This window comes from Cygnus olor, chromosome 1 (assembly GCF_009769625.2).
Source record: "Cygnus olor isolate bCygOlo1 chromosome 1, bCygOlo1.pri.v2, whole genome shotgun sequence".
In the NCBI taxonomy this organism is placed as follows: Eukaryota; Metazoa; Chordata; class Aves; order Anseriformes; family Anatidae; genus Cygnus; species Cygnus olor.
Window position 1 is genome coordinate 140421481 of NC_049169.1, and position 16124 is coordinate 140437604.

At 39.7% G+C, this 16124-nt stretch overlaps 1 protein-coding gene across 1 annotated transcript in view; it reads left to right on the forward strand.

Annotated features, from left to right (window-relative positions):
• Positions 1-15189, forward strand: part of EIF5B (eukaryotic translation initiation factor 5B) — a 34657-nt gene extending 19468 nt beyond the window's left edge. The window contains exons 9-24 of the mRNA XM_040550272.1: positions 129-218; positions 2417-2721; positions 3394-3501; positions 3637-3747; positions 4806-4873; positions 6044-6185; positions 7269-7400; positions 7986-8168; positions 8330-8491; positions 9925-10056; positions 11084-11215; positions 11342-11418; positions 11540-11704; positions 12681-12819; positions 13396-13557; positions 14400-15189. Coding sequence (XP_040406206.1) covers positions 129-218; positions 2417-2721; positions 3394-3501; positions 3637-3747; positions 4806-4873; positions 6044-6185; positions 7269-7400; positions 7986-8168; positions 8330-8491; positions 9925-10056; positions 11084-11215; positions 11342-11418; positions 11540-11704; positions 12681-12819; positions 13396-13557; positions 14400-14507 — 2216 coding nt within the window. The 3' untranslated portion in view covers positions 14508-15189. The remainder of the gene's footprint in view (positions 1-128; positions 219-2416; positions 2722-3393; positions 3502-3636; positions 3748-4805; positions 4874-6043; positions 6186-7268; positions 7401-7985; positions 8169-8329; positions 8492-9924; positions 10057-11083; positions 11216-11341; positions 11419-11539; positions 11705-12680; positions 12820-13395; positions 13558-14399) is intronic.
• The last annotated feature ends 935 nt before the right edge of the window (positions 15190-16124 follow it).

Genomic DNA, 16124 nt, shown 5'->3' on the forward strand with positions numbered 1-16124 from the left:
GTGGAGATAATTTGGTAGAATTATGGTAGCAAACTTGTGAGCTTTTGTCATTATGCTGAAGGAAAGGCCATCTAAACTTCCTATGTGGATGAGCTGTTTTGTTTTTCATTTAATGTTGGATTTCTTAGTTTCAGAAGAGAAGGAGGAAGAAGAAGAAGCAGAAGATGCGGGTTTGGATGACTGGGAAGCTATGGTTAGTGATGAAGATGGAGAGAAAGGTGGGCATGTAAATACCAAATAGATGCTTTTTCTGATTAACAGGTTTCTTTGGGTTTATTTTTTGTTTCTGTAGAAAACAATATTATGTTTAGATTCTCCTCCTCCCCCAGTTAAATGAATCTCAAAGCAAGTGTAATAGGAAGTAGATATAAGGTCCTCTACTCCTGAAAGGCAGAGCTTTTCATTAACTCTCTTATGAAGACAGGCTGAGGGAGTTGCGGTTGTTCAGCCTGCAGAAGAGGAGGCTCCGGGGAGACTTTATAATGGCCTTTCAATATCTAAAGGGATATCTACAGGAAAGGTGGGGAGGGACTCTTCATCAGATTGGAGTGATAGGACAAGGGGTAATGGTTTTAAACTGAAAGAGGATAGATTTAGATTAGATAGTAGAAAGAAGTTTATTACTCAGAGGGTGGTGAGGCCCTGGCACAGGTTGCCCAGAGAAGCTGTGGATGCCCCATCCCTGGAGGTGTTCAAGGCCAGGCTGGATGGGGCTTTGGGCAACCTGGTCTGGTGGGAGGTGTCCCTGCCCACGGCAGGGGGTTGGAACTGAGCAATCTTTAAAGTCCCTTCCAAACCCAAACTGTTCTGTGATTCTGTGAACTGTACAAATATTGCTGAAGACTGTCCTTTGGAAACATATGTGCACTTATCATCTGAAATAAATCAGTTGAATTCCTTTTTATTTATTTATTTTTAATGGGAGTAAAAAAAAAAAAAAGTAAAAATCCCCTCCTCTAAATATCTGATTAAACCTCATGTGGGAGTTGTGGGAAACCTTTTACCCAGTGCTGTATTTCTCTAGTAACCAGTCCAAAGCCATAACAGTTTTACTACAGAAATCTGGTAACATCTAGGAGAATACATTTGATCAGGTTCTCAAAGCAGTGAGAGACTGAGGTGGTGTGGAGGTTTGCATGCATGCATTATAGTGAGTTCTAGATACCTTCTCTACTTTTCTTTGAGAGGCAAGTGCAGAAGAAAAGGAAGAATTACCCAAACACCTATATTCCTGAGTGTATATGCCAAAGCTCATATTCTGTCTGCAGCCAATAATTATCTTTACTGGAGAGTTAAAGAGCTGGGGAGGATTGTATGGATAACTTCTCAGAGGTTTTCTTCCAGTGGTGGAGAAAGTTGTATTGCTGCAAATCTTCCTGAACAGGAGCTGATTACTGTAGTTGGTACTTCCATGATCTGTCTTTATTGTTTCGTAAGAAGAAATCAAAAACTATTCGTGAAGTATTTTTGATTTGCTCAGCCCTGAAAACTCGTATTTCATTACAAGTATGTGTTCTTGTGCTCCTGGACTGCTGGAATGTTCTATTTTAAAGTACCTTCTTAAAAGTCTGTTGTCACTATCCTAGGGGAAAATGTCACATCCCACTTCTTGCTGCTTGGATTTGAAGGATCTGCAAATGTGATCCAGAAAAAGAACCTTCCTGGGAACTGGATTTAGTGTATTACTAAGCTGTTGGCTTTCAGTGTAGCAAGGAAACATCCACTAATCTTGAAGAGTAGTGAGCCTACTAGCAACTCTGTAAGGAAAACAGTGTAGAGCTTCAAAGAGTGTCCATTAGCTTGTCTCTTATGATTTTGCAAGTATGATAAATGGGAAGCTTTTAAAGAAAGAAAATTACCTTCTGATTGTTTTTGTTTGTTTACTGAAGAATTCGTCTGAAAGATATTGATCACCTCTTAACATTCTATAAAATGTTACGATGAGATTTTTAAAGATGTAGAAGAGACCAGTTGTTCTCATTGTTTCTCCTGCTTAAGTATACATTCCTGATCAGTAATTCACTGAATCCATGTTGTGTTGAATTTGCATTTTCTTTTTGTTTAGAGGTGTTAGTGCACCCATTCAGTTTTGAAGCTCATAGAGTTCTAAAGGATGTCACTTTCCAGAATTTTTGCAAATGACTTCAAGTGCAAGTGTGCTGATAATATTGTTCCTCCCCCCACCCCAAATCTACTCTGCCTTCACAGGTTCTAAGCACTTAAGTCTGTAACTCTGAACAATAAGCACTTTTTATATTTAGAGTTAAAAAATGATTTTGCATAGCACTTCTTGAGTGGAACCTAATCTCAAATCCTCACTCTGACAGTAGACTCTCTTCATTTCTTTGTTTTGTTTCCCTTTCCCTCAGAAATTTGAATTTAAGATAATTTTAACTTTATATATATTTTTTGACAGAGAGCAAACCCGTCCACATTGAAGTCAAAGAACAAAATGAAGTGGATGAGGAAGAAGAGGAGGAGGAAGAGGATGAGGATGAAGAAGAGGAGGAGAGTGAAGAATCTGAAGATGGAGAAAGTGAAGGGAGTGATGATGAAGATGAAAAGACTTCAGACGAGAGAGAGGCAGACTCCCAAGCTGCTGGAAAACAATCTATGGAAAAAAAGCCCAGCAAGGAAATAAGCTCTGATTCCGAGTATGACTCGGATGATGACCGCACTAAGGAAGAACGTGCTTATGACAAAGCTAAACGGAGAATTGAGGTATTAGGATTCAGCTGTATTTGAGGAATTTTCACGTTGCATAAGAAACAACGTAATTTTCTGTTCATGGAAAGGCCTTTTAGCCATATTGGTCAAAATGATGGCTGTGTTGTGACTAATATTTAGGCAGGTCCAGAAATTGGGTTAACTTGGGAGAAGTACTTGGTTTTGCTTATCCAAGACAACTCGATCACAAAGAATGTGTACTTCAGTGTCATTCTTCCCCACCTTTTCTCCCTTCTGGTGAAAGAGGCTTTTATCCTTTACGGATGGATATTTTAGAGTGTTTAAAAGCCGTATTTCTGAATTGTTCAACATTTTTTGTGGCTGCTTATGTCCTCTGTTTCCTTATTCAAGATGCTTCTTCAAACTCCATCATCAACAAAACTACATGTTAGTGGATATAATAGCTTAGCCTACTAGACTGTAACAACAAAAACAGATCCCCCTCTCCCCACCCCTTCAAAAAAAAAAAAAAAAAAACAACAGCCTGCACCATTTCAACTCTTAGCTGTAAGTTTTTTTGACTTTCCAAAAGGGGAATGGCAGTCTTTAAATTGCCTTGAAAATTTAAGTCCCACAATTAGCTTTGTTTTGTGTATGCATGTAATTAGTTCAAGAGGTGAGCTGTGGTTCTTTATACTTAACAATTTTCATATGTCTTTTACGTAGAAACGACGAGCTGAAAATAGCAAAAATGTGAACACTGAAAAACTCAGAGCACCAGTTATTTGTGTCCTGGGGCATGTAGACACAGGCAAGACCAAAATTTTAGATAAGGTAAGATACAGAATGTGAAGGCACCCCTCAATGCATCTTATGTGTGTGTGTTTTCTTGATTGAAAACAGAATTGCACTCTAAGAGACTATTTTAAATAGCCTCTTAAATGTAAATATATATTTTCTTGTCTTTAGCTCCGCCATACTCACGTACAGGACAGTGAAGCTGGTGGTATCACTCAGCAGATCGGTGCGACTAATGTACCCCTTGAAGCTATTAATGAACAAACTAAGATGGTGAAAAATGTAAGTAATAGCACTTCAAAGACTGTTTTTTTAAAAAATGTTAATTGTAAACTCGTTACTACTTAGTCCTTGTGAGACTTCCCAGCAAGGGCAGATGCCTTTTCCACCATTTTCAATATTGATTTGTTTTTAATTCCCATCCTTTTTTTTTCCATCTCCAAACTAAAATGGGAGGCTGTCTCAATTTTCAGTTTTATTTGATACATTTGGTTTCAGTTAATGCATTGCAACTTCAGAAAAATACGCAAATAACTGCCTGCTCCATTCATGGCCTGCTTATTTGTCAATACTTTGATTGTAAGTCAAGACTTTTGAAACTTAATGAGTATATCTTCTGTTTAAAAAAACAACTTTGTTTTACTGTGTGTGCTGAAATTGGGCCAATTCACAGGTAATGAATTTTATTGTAACTGTTGTGCATTGCTTGTTCTGGATACTACTATTTGCTTGCAGCAACTGACTGAAAAACCTTGGCAGTGATGGCTGTTTCTGAGGGATGGAAATATTACTTGTAATTTAAGAACTTCAGTTCAGTAATTCTAAAACTAGTCAGCTAAGTGCTGAGATATTTAATGAGGAAAGTTTGCCCAGAACATTTGGCTGCTGCTGAAAGTAGTGATGAGTTTGTGGCATTTAGCTCTTGTAAAACCCAAACAGTAAAATCTCTCTTAATTTTATAATGAGTGTTTTTTTAACAAAAACGTAACTCAATTTGTTAAAAAAAAAAAAAAAAAAAAAAAAGTAAAATCAGTGGAGAAGGAGGAAACCATTCACAATAAGGATGATAAATCTCACTAGACTGAACGTGTTTTTTGTGTCGTTCCTCCCTATCTTAAAATGTTATCTGAGCTTATGGCTACTTAATACATAGGGGCTGTGTTGCATCCTATTTTTTTTTATACTGAAATCAGCTTTGATTTGTTTTTATGGAGGGTGCTGGCCTTCCTTAAAATATGTAACTGCATTTTTTGAAGTGAGTGCTGTCAGTAAGCTGCCAGCTCTTAAGTTTTTTCTTCTTGAATGATCTTGCCAAGATGACTAATATTTTGAAATGTTAGTTTGACAGAGAGAACATAAAAATTCCAGGAATGCTGATAATTGACACTCCAGGACATGAGTCTTTCAGGTAATTTTCATTCTCACAATACTGTACTTCCCAGAAGTGATGGCTGAAGCATCTGCATATATATATATATATATACATATATATATATATATATATTAACAAAGTACTATGTCTTTGCCTAATTCATTTGTGTTTCTTCTCCCTTTATAAAAACTAAAGTAGAGGAATAAGTGGATTTGCTTATTTTCTGGGTGCTTTATATGTCTGGTTAATACCTGGCCTTTTACATCTGATTAATTTCCCATCTTCATGACGATTGAGCCATGAGTATCTTAAAAAAAAAACACATACTTTTTCTCTAAATAGTGTAAGAGAAAAGATGGAGGTGGGAAGCTAGCCAGAGAACAGGTGAGGATAGCAGGTGACCTAAGTACTCTGGTATGAAAAATTAGGACTTCTCTCCTAGCCTCCAGTTCAGTGTTCCAGTTGAGGTAACTGAGTTCATAAGACTGCAAGTTACCAATTGCACAAGTTGGCTAACTCCTACCAGTGTTCATGTTCTGTCTAGGAACACCAGTGGCATACAGGCAAGATGCAAAATCAACTTTTAACTTTAAAAGTTGGTATGCACAACTATTCTTGATGAGGTGGTGCTTTGACGAAATCCCCAAACAGATGGATTAAAACTGATGTGACATTTTGAAACATAAACCTTCAAAAGCATTGAAACACCAGGTCCTAGGGCACTTGATAATGTTCTGATCAGTTCCTTGGCATCTTGTCACTTACAATCCTGTCACTTACAGCTCTTCATCTTCTATCCAGGTTTTATCCAACACCACATATGTCTGATAATCTTAGTGTTCATGTAGTAATTTGTTATGATCTGTCTCATTCAGATTTCACTGTAACCTTCTCAATTCTCATTCAAAATGAAGCAATGTAGCTTAGCTTGAAAAAAGTGTATAATAGTAGGAAAACTGTCAGGAGAATTGTAGTTTCTTCTTATTTTTGCTTACATGTACTCAAATATATTCTGTTAAATGGGTTTTACGCTTACAGTGTAATTTCAGTGTTTCATTGATTGATAGTTCTTTGTATTTCTGAAGCAAAAATAACTACTTGATCAGCTTTAGCTTTTTGTTGGTCAGTGCAAGTTTGACATGGTATTTGGTATTTTTCTTAAAGTTCTGTTGCTACACGACAATTTTTTTTCTTTTAATGCCACAGCAATCTAAGAAATAGAGGAAGCTCACTTTGTGATATCGCCATTCTCGTAGTTGACATCATGCATGGTTTGGAGCCACAGACAATTGAATCAATAAATCTGTTGAAATCTAAGAAATGCCCCTTTATAGTAGCTCTCAACAAGGTAAGATCGCTTTTCACTCTAATAGTATGTTTTTGTACTCTAATGTATTTTGCATCTGACAATTTTCAGTTTTCTTTCATGAACTTGAATTGTTTGTGCAAAGACTGAAACAGGGGTTATTAGATCCGTTCTGTTGCATTTTTTGTTGTCCTTGATACCCCAGTTGCTTTACAGGAGCTTTGCAGAACAATCTGGCACTTTGTTTCAGAGTTCTCACTGATAAGTTTATCTTAAAGAACTTCAGTAAATGGTTCACACTTCTGGAAGTTGTACTTCATTTTTTTTTCTCATAAGTGCTTACATGGACTTGCATACAGTTGCATTATCTTTTTATAATATTGAAAGACTTAACTTCATCTTTACAAGTCCTATTTTATTTTAGCTACTGATACTCATTAGTTTGTGACTTGAAGACAAGCTGTCTTTAGGGCTCATTGAACACTAGTATTTGATCACTGTGGGAAAGATTTCAGGTTCTGCAGTATTAGGTGGTAAAGCTAGTTATTTTCAGCTTTGTTGGTAGAAATGCCTTGCATAAGAAATTGTGGTGGTAGAGCTGTTTGTTTTTGTGATGACTTATATGAATTATAATGAGGAAATCACCCAGCTGTGTGTTTTGAACAACTCCAACCTTCTCTATAGCAGGATAGGAAAGGGTTCAAATTTACCAGTAAGTTTTACTCATTTGTAAAATGAGTGCAGTCTCTTTTCAAATAATAATAATAATAATAAAAAAGCCAACCTCATGTTTTTGTGTAGGTGAAGCTATATATAGGTCTTTTTCATCTGAATGTTTTATCCTAAACTTGATGTAATTAATGTGTATAAACATTTTCCATATGAACCTTGATTATTATAATTTGAAATTTTAATATCTGAAGTAGTATTGCTGTCCTGAAATACTCTGACACTGGGTGAATACATGCAAAGAATATTGCAGTTGAAGCAAATAGATTTAACTTGTCTACTGGAGCAAATGGATGGCTAGCTATGCTGGCTGGTAAAGTATTTCTCACATTGTGACTTAAACATAAAGATGCCCTTTAAGTTGCATAATATGATATATTACTGTATTTTTTCAAGATTGATAGGTTATATGACTGGAAAAAAAGTCCAGATACAGATGTAGCTGTAACTTTAAAGAAGCAGAAAAAGAATACAAAAGATGAATTTGAAGAACGTGCAAAAGCCATTATAGTGGAATTTGCGAAACAGGTAGGTTGGAATATTCAAACTTCTGTTATTAGAAGTGGTAGCAAAAATGGTGTGTGTGGGTGTGGTGTTTTTGGTCCCTTCTGAAACATTGATGTTTACCACACATGAACCAAACTTTGTTGTTAAATCCAGCTCTTTTAACCGCTCCATCTTTGGAGTTCTGTTCTGGAGAAAAGTAACAGCTAATTGCTGTGCATGGTCAGTGAAGTCATGAAGAGCAGATCAAGTTCTCTGTCCCTATTCTTTCCCTCTATGGGAATCGCCAGAGGGAAACCCATCTGTCCCTTGTTCCCTCGGACACTGGCAGGGCATGAGTCACATCGATTCTGGGAACATCTGTTGGTGACATACATTGGTGTCCAGAAGCTACATGTGGTAATTTGCTTTGTAGACTTATCCCATTCTGCTTCCAACCGTGGGTTTAACCTACATGTTCCATGGTATACCGCCAGTAACTTTTTTATTTTTTAATTTGAAAAATACAGTAGTGGTTGGCTAGGATTGGATGTTACTGTTAATACTGGTTGTGTGTGTGTGTGTGTATGTATGTATTTTTCCCTAAGTAACTATTAATCCTGATTCCAGGGCTTGAATGCTGCCTTGTTTTATGAGAATAAGGATCCCCGCACTTTTGTTTCTCTTGTACCTACCTCTGCTCACACAGGGGATGGCATGGGAAGTCTGATAGCTCTTCTCGTTGAGCTAACGCAAACTATGCTGACCAAGAGACTGGCTGAGTGTCAAGAACTGAGAGCTCAAGTCATGGAGGTAACTCAACAGCTATTCTTTGAAATTTACCCAGAAATTTCTCCCTCCCCCGCTTCCTTCTACCTTGCTTATAAATTAAATTTAATTGAAAAAAAAACAAACAACAAACCAACATGTTTTTAAATGGAGAGTAACTTTTTTTTCCCTCCCCCTTCATTCAGGTTAAAGCACTGCCAGGCATGGGCACTACCATAGATGTTATTTTGATTAACGGGCGCCTGAAAGAAGGAGACACCATTATTGTTCCTGGGGTAGAAGGTCCCATAGTAACTCAGATTAGAGGTCTTCTGCTGCCTCCTCCTATGAAGGAGCTACGAGTTAAGGTATGGAAACTGCCTAGTGTATTGACATGCAGAGAACATTTAGAACCAGAACAAAAATCAAGTTTTGATAAAACTGATAATGTAGTAGGATTCAGTTACAGTAGCAGCGTCTGAGGATGACTTAAAGGGGAAGGCAGTGCGTATCTGGTGTTTCTGGGTGAATCTATATGCATATAACTGGTGTGTCTTTTACAAGAGCGGCAAAGAAAAGTATCATGGAGCTCCCTTGCAGCATGGATTAAGATGTGTACACTTCAGTAAGGGATTCAAGCATGTGGCCACCTGTGAGGAGGAGATATTTATTTTACATAGCAATCAGAGTATACCAGTGCAGTGACTTCTGAGTCAAAATACGCATCATTAAAGTGTTTTCTATAACAGGAAGCCCATACACTTAGATTTAAGAAAACTGAACAAGCAAGTTTCTAGGAGCAGTTGGTGAGTGGTGAAGCCCAGGACCTCTGCAGGATTGTTGTGTCTTTTTCAAGAGCGTTGAAGGTTTTGCTGCCCTAGTCCTAATAAACCTTGAATGTTTGGCAGTCCGATGCAGCTCTAGGGTAGGGCCTTGGACAACCTTAAGTCTGATGTCCTGCTCTTGACTGCAGCTTTACAGTAATAACTTAGTAATTGTTAGAGAGTGACAGGAAGAGTATTGACATCTGTGCTTAGGTTACATCCTCTGCTTTGTTGGAAACTGTTGAATATATTCGGTTTACTGTAAAGTATGAATTGTGGAAGCATTTCTGTCCATGTGCTTCCCTTTATTTAAAGTGGAAGATAAACTGGTGCATGAAACTGTTACGAGAAGTTTTTTGTGGCACTAAACAGCAATGTAACAGATCATGGGTTCCCAGGTCAACAAGATTGTCAGACGGGTTTTGGTACTTTGATGGGAGATGGGGTATAGAGTACCAGCACCGCGATGAAGGACGCTTGATTTGGGAAACTTTAGTTGGGGAGGTGGGTCAAGGTAAGCTGGATTTTTTTGAAGCAGGCAACGGGGATACATTTCAGTTCAGCCAGTCCACGAGGAGATGTCTTCATTGAAAAAGGACCCCAAATATTGGGCGCGCAGGGCTAAAGGGTAGAGGTTTGCAGGAATTAAATGTTTATTTGAGAAAGGAACCTGCCTTGCAGCTTAAAGAAAAGCATGGGGAATCTCTGCCTTAGACAATTCCCCCGCTGCTGCACCTGCTCTTCACCCTCTCCCTCCCAAAATGTGATGGGAGAGCAGCATGCAGACAAACACAGACACACATGCATATCAGGAACTTGAAATAGACAAAATTACTGATAGATGGGGAGAGCTGGACTTCACTGTCATTCTGGCTTCTGTGCTTGATGGTGGCAAGATCTTTAGCAACTCTGGACTGCTTCATATTGCTGTGTAGCAGCTACATGGACTCTTTGCCAGTGTGTATTCTCTTTTTCAGAACCAGTATGAAAAGCACAAAGAGGTCGTTGCTGCTCAAGGTGTGAAGATTCTTGGGAAGGATTTGGAAAAAACATTGGCTGGTTTGCCACTGCTTGTAGCTTATAAAGAGGATGAAGTCCCAGTCCTCAAGGTGAGATGGCTAGTGTTGAAATGAGACACTTAAGCTGAGGGTGACTAAGTTCTCTGGTGATGAAGCTCATTCAAATATTGAGAGTTCAGCATGCAAGTAACTTGATTTTTTTTTTTTTTTTTGGGGGGGGGGGGGGGGGATGTTATGTTTTAAAAACTATTATAATAACGTGCTGTAGCCTTGTGTCCATGTGAAGTGTTGCTTTGGTAATGTTTTTGGTGTCTTGATCCTTAGCTTTCCTTGATATTTTGATGACTTGTCCTCTGCTTACACAATAAGGATTGAAAACATAATAGCATAGTCTGACTATATTTTGACTATATATGATCAGAGGGCTGGAGCACCTCTCCTGTAAGGACAGGCTGAGGGAGTTGGGGTTGTTCAGCCTGGAGAAGAGAAGGCTCTGGGGAGACCTCATTGCAGCTTTCTGGTACCTAATGGGGGCCTACAGGAAAGCTGGGGAGGGACTCTTTGTCAGGGGTGTACTGACAGGACAAGAGGGAATGGCTTTGAACTAAAAGAGTTTTTAACTTTTCTGAAAGCATCAAGATGGCCCTTCTGCTTTCATATCCGCCTAGGCCTTGCTGCATACAGGGCATTCATAATCCTTTTCAGCTAACGGTTTTAGGGGCCTCTGTTCTTGTTAATGTACAGTTGAGCAACCAAAGGTATTGGCACACGTTGTGTTTTGTGTGTGTTCACTCATTGTGATGGCAGAAGCTTACTGTGTTGGGTGGAACAACATGTAGTCTATGGAGAAATGTTACCAGCTCCCAAGATGGGCATTTGCTTTGTGTTACATGATCATCATCTTGCAAAATCCTCCAGTATAGTTCAGTACAGGCTTTTCTAATGCCAGAAACAAGCTGCAGCATGTCACGGGGCTGGCTGTGTATGGCCTATGCTGCAAGTCTGTGAGTTGGTACCTGTCAGCGTGGCTGTCATACTTCAGCAGCTCATGAACAGAAAGACTTTGTAATCTGAGGAATAATGGCAATAGAACTAACAGTGGCTTTTCTTTCTAAAGGATGAACTAATACACGAACTGAAGCAAACACTGAATGCAATCAAATTAGAAGAGAAGGGTGTTTATGTCCAGGCTTCTACTTTAGGGTCTTTGGAAGCATTACTTGAATTTCTTAAAACATCAGAAGTGCCAGTAAGTACTTTCTGTGCTACATCTAATATTGTTTCTATTGTTGTGTTCTGTTGTTTTAGTTGATAACTGTTTCCTTTCAACTCAGAAAGGTCAGTGACTGATTTCTGTGGCTTTCCTCTTCAACAGTACGCAGGAATTAATATAGGTCCTGTCCATAAAAAAGACGTTATGAAGGCATCAGTTATGTTGGAGCATGACCCACAGTAAGTAAATTCCTTGCTTTACTGTGTTGAAAAACGCACAGTGCTGTTTCAGGAAGGCCCCCTTCCTAGCTCTAGTTTTGTGGCCTGTCTGGTAAACTGTTTGACTTATCTCTACTTGCAGATACGCAGTCATCCTAGCGTTTGATGTGAGGATTGAACGCGATGCACAGGAAATGGCTGATAGTTTAGGAGTTCGAATTTTTAGTGCTGAAATTATTTATCACTTATTTGATGCCTTCACAAAATATAGACAAGACTACAAAAAGCAGAAACAAGAAGAATTCAAGTAAGTAAAAGCAATCCTATTCTGTGTGCTTCCCAAGTAACACAGTCTTTTTTAATTGTCTTATTACTAAATGAAATTTAACTTCTCGATTGCATACTATTACTTAGCATGCATTTCTGATAGGAAGGAAGGCAGGAAAGAAGGACAATAAACTGTTAATTTTCAGGAATTCGGCAGTCTAGTCTAAATGTTTACATCTGGGATTAGATTTAGTAGGGTGGGAGTTGTGAAGCAATTGCAAGATTTAGCAAAACCCATCATGTTATATGGAGTGTTTTTATTAAGGCTTGCTTTATATACTTGGTTTCCTTTCTTAGTTTCTGACAGATGGGTTAGTCTTGCAGGGTTGAGAAAACAACCAGAAGGATTTGGGTTCTATTGTTTCATGCTTATGCAATACCAGTGTACACAGCTTAATTGTGATTGTAATAACATGAATATGCCATCATTTAAGGATTTATAAGGATCCAAAACTTATTTTTTGGAGTCTGTGCAATTAGCTGGTCCTCAGTAAAGTAATGACAAATTAAATACGCGGGGAAAAAATATGCATTTTTTAAAATCAAAACTTGAGTTTGTATAGCTCAGCATTTAAAAATACTTCCTCACGAACAAAAATTTAGAATTTCTTGAGTCACTGTATTGGATTGTGGCAACAATATTTCTGTCCCCATGCTCTTCTGAGATTATAATTATACTGTAATTTTTGTTCCTTTGGTCTTGGTCTTGTCTCGATGCCCGAGCCAGTCAAAATAATATCCATGCCAGCCATGCTTGATTTTTGTTGCCTATAGTTCTCTAAGATAGCATTGACTAGATTAACAAGACAGGAAGAGAGATTTTTCCTGCTTATTTCTTCCCCAAGTGACGCTACTAGAACAAATGCCCAGGATGTGCAGGAGAAGGCAGAACCGTTAATACTCCCCGCACCGTTCCAGCAACTATTTCAAAATGCCTTCTCTTCGTTGTCTCCCAGGCATATAGCAGTATTCCCTTGCAAGATGAAAATACTCCCTCAGTTTATTTTCAACTCCCGTGACCCAATAGTGATGGGTGTCGTTGTGGAGGCAGGCCAGGTGAAGCAGGGCACTCCCATGTGCGTACCCAGCAAAAATGTAAGTAAGAGCCTCTTTCTTCCCCATGGACGTCTGTTTGAGCGGGTAGTCGCTGGGATGGGGCGCCAGGAAATGTTTGTGTGCCTTCCCCCACCGCACAGAATTTTGGTAGGAGATGAGATTCAGTGTTAGATCAAGTCTCCTTCCCAGTGATCAGCCATGGTATTGTGCTCTGCTGGGACAGTTGTGTCCTGCAGCGGAGAGACAGCCTCTTGACCTCCGCAGTGCCCTACCAGGAAGCGTGGCTGTGGCTGTCACCTTCCCTCCCAAATTCCCTTCCAATTTCTGTATTGTGATACAAAGGAAGAAGCAAAATTCATTCCTGGTTGCTAGTAAGGGGGGAATTCAAGTCCTGATATTCTGAAGGTTAACAAATTGGTATGGCAGATGAAATACAGGTGGGTTGGTACTGCTGACCTTTTCTGTACACGCTTCCTGTGTGATATGCGTGGCTTTGCAAGCTCTGGGGTGGCTGCTCTGATGCATTGCTTTGGATGAGCAACTGGCAGGAATTTAGAGAAGGGTGTGCGCACGGGTTTTGCTTATGTGTATTACACTTTCTTCATTGTATTACAGTTTGTTGAAATTGGAATAGTTACAAGTATTGAAATAAACCACAAGCCAGTGGAGGTTGCAAAAAAAGGCCAAGAAGTATGTGTTAAAATAGAACCTATTCCTGGTGAATCACCTAAAATGTATGGGCGACATTTTGAAGCAACAGACATCCTCGTCAGTAAGGTAAAAGCCATCTGTATTTTTGGTTTATGACGCAATGGTAACTTGCTTGAAGTGGAAATGTTGCGCAAAGCCTGGAAAATTAATATTAGCAACCTTCCATCAGAGACTGAGATGCTTGAAATTATTCATGTATGGCATTGCTCAACAGCGTTTCTCTGTAGCCTTGTTTTGAGATCTGTAGTGGTGCTGCTTGAGAGAACCGAAGGAACGATGTACTGTAACTAAAAATACCTGGCAGCTTATTGCACCAGAGAGGGTAAATGGCAAATGAGCTGTTTGCATACCTTCGTATGTAGCTGGTGCTCAGAGCAGTGTAGCAGTCCCCCGTGGCATTACAGCGCCGTTGTGTTTGCCTGGTTTTGAATGTGTGCAATGAACAGCAGAGCTTCACTCGCTCCGATTCTGGAATGCTGGGCTCAGGCTAGGAGACGAGCCCTTGCTCACATTTTTTTGCTGTCAGAGGCAAAGCCAGAGCTCCCTGTGTTCCCAGCTGCATTATCCACCGTGCAGTAAGGCAGCCCTCCGCACACGTTAGGACTGGGAGGTAGTGCTGGTGGCACTGGGGGAAGCAGGATAACATCCCTTGTCACGGGTGCTTGCATTCCTGCGCAAGGAGCGAGATGGTCTGTGCTTCTGCAGTCACCACAGTACAGGTTAAGATGTGAGGAGCAAAGAAGGGAAATGAATGAGACGAGCTCTGCAGCAGATCAGCAGCAAAACTGGGTTTAGAAGTAGCTTTCCTGTTTTGTAGACTGGTGCCTTCTCTGTGGATCAGCTTTCACGTGGTGGAAGCAGTTGCCGTTATTAATACGTGTTTCTGATGGGTTTGTCTTGTGTTACAGATCAGTCGTCAGTCCATCGATGCTCTGAAGGACTGGTTCAGAGATGAAATGCAGAAGTCTGACTGGCAGCTTATAGTAGAGCTGAAGAAAGTGTTTGAAATCATCTAGATAACTTTTTACAGCAATGGGGAGGCAGGAATAAACTTGCTGTTCCTGTTCTAAAAGTTACCAACAAAGTCGTATATTGAAGACAGTGTTGGATATATGTTTGGGAGGAAAATATGTGGATAAAATGTTTTCCATGAGAAACCAAGAAATTTACACTGGTTTGACAGTGGTCAATTTACATGTTCCCACGGTTCCAATGTGCCTGTTCACCTTTCCCACTGCCCTTCCTAATACTGGCTGCTGTTTTAAAGTTTGCCCTTTCTTCTCTTACACTTTCCTTCCACCCTTTTTCCCTCCTCTCTCCAAAATAAAGTAAAATAAATTGAATTTTTATTACAGAACTAAAGCTCTTTCACTTTTATACTGATGAGATCAGTACTGCAGTATTTGATTAACCAAGCTTCTGCAGACTTTGTGATTCTTGGGACATTTTTGATGTAAGAAGTACTTCTTTATTTATGCATACCTCTTCCCTTGACTCTCTTTTCCAATATTCTTCTGCTTTGTGCCTATAGAAATTTTTTTAAATAGAAAATTAGGCAATTGGATATTTCTGTATTTGCTTTGTGTGAAACAATGATGTAAAGCATAGATGGCCGCCTTTTACTGCTTGTACAGTTCATCAAAGTCGACCTGTAATCATTATAACGCAGAGCCGCAAATAAAGGAGATGGACATAGTAGCCCCTTTGTTTTACAGTTTGCTTCAATTAACAAAATGTCACCTCCTGGGCCGTTACGGACGGTGAAGTGCCGGGCTGAGGCTTGCCTCTCCCTGCCTGGCCAAGTCACAGACGCGCATTGCAGCAGAGGCTTCTTCTGGCTTCTCTTCCATGTGCTGAGCGTGCGCTGGGCGTGGCGCTCTCGGTGGCTCACGCTTTTTGTTGTGTTCCAGCAGTAGTGGTGTTGCAGGCCCGGTGTTTAGCAGGTCAGAATTACCGGAGGTCGCTGCGGGGAGGAGTGTAGATGCAGCATCTTTCAACCACTATTCAGAGTGGCAGTAAGCACCTGCAGAGCGCTCGTCCCCAAGTAAGCGGTGACTTTGGATGCTGCCTCAGAACAGTTGAGTCATCCAGCACCGCGGGACTGGACCAGTTCAAAAGGCATTTGGTCAGTGCGGTCTGTGACAACCAGAAATCAGTCTGTAACCCCAGTATCTCCTGACCCTTTGTTCCCTGTGGTTGCCCTCCTAAGCTGACAGCTTGATCGACGTGTAATCAGGTGCTCTTCTGGTAATTGCCAACTCACATTGAGAGATGTGTAACAAATACTTCTCGAAAGCACAAGCTGAAGCAAAGTCGATAATGGTCTTTCATGTAGCTGAGATTTTTAGCATTTAAAATATTTATTAAAAAAAAATTTAACTTGTAACAAGCAGCTTGATCTGATCACGTTTCTTCTGTTACTTAAATTTCTTTATTTTCTTTGGTTGGACAAACATGAATTTCACGATAGGGACTGTATGACCTCCATTACAAAGGAACACTGAATAACGTGCTACCTTTGATAATGGAATTTAACTTACCAGACTATTTTTTTTTGTTTGTTAGACTTTAAACTTGCCCTTGACCCAGGACCTTTTCAGTATGGTTGGAGTGTGGTACACATTCACATCACT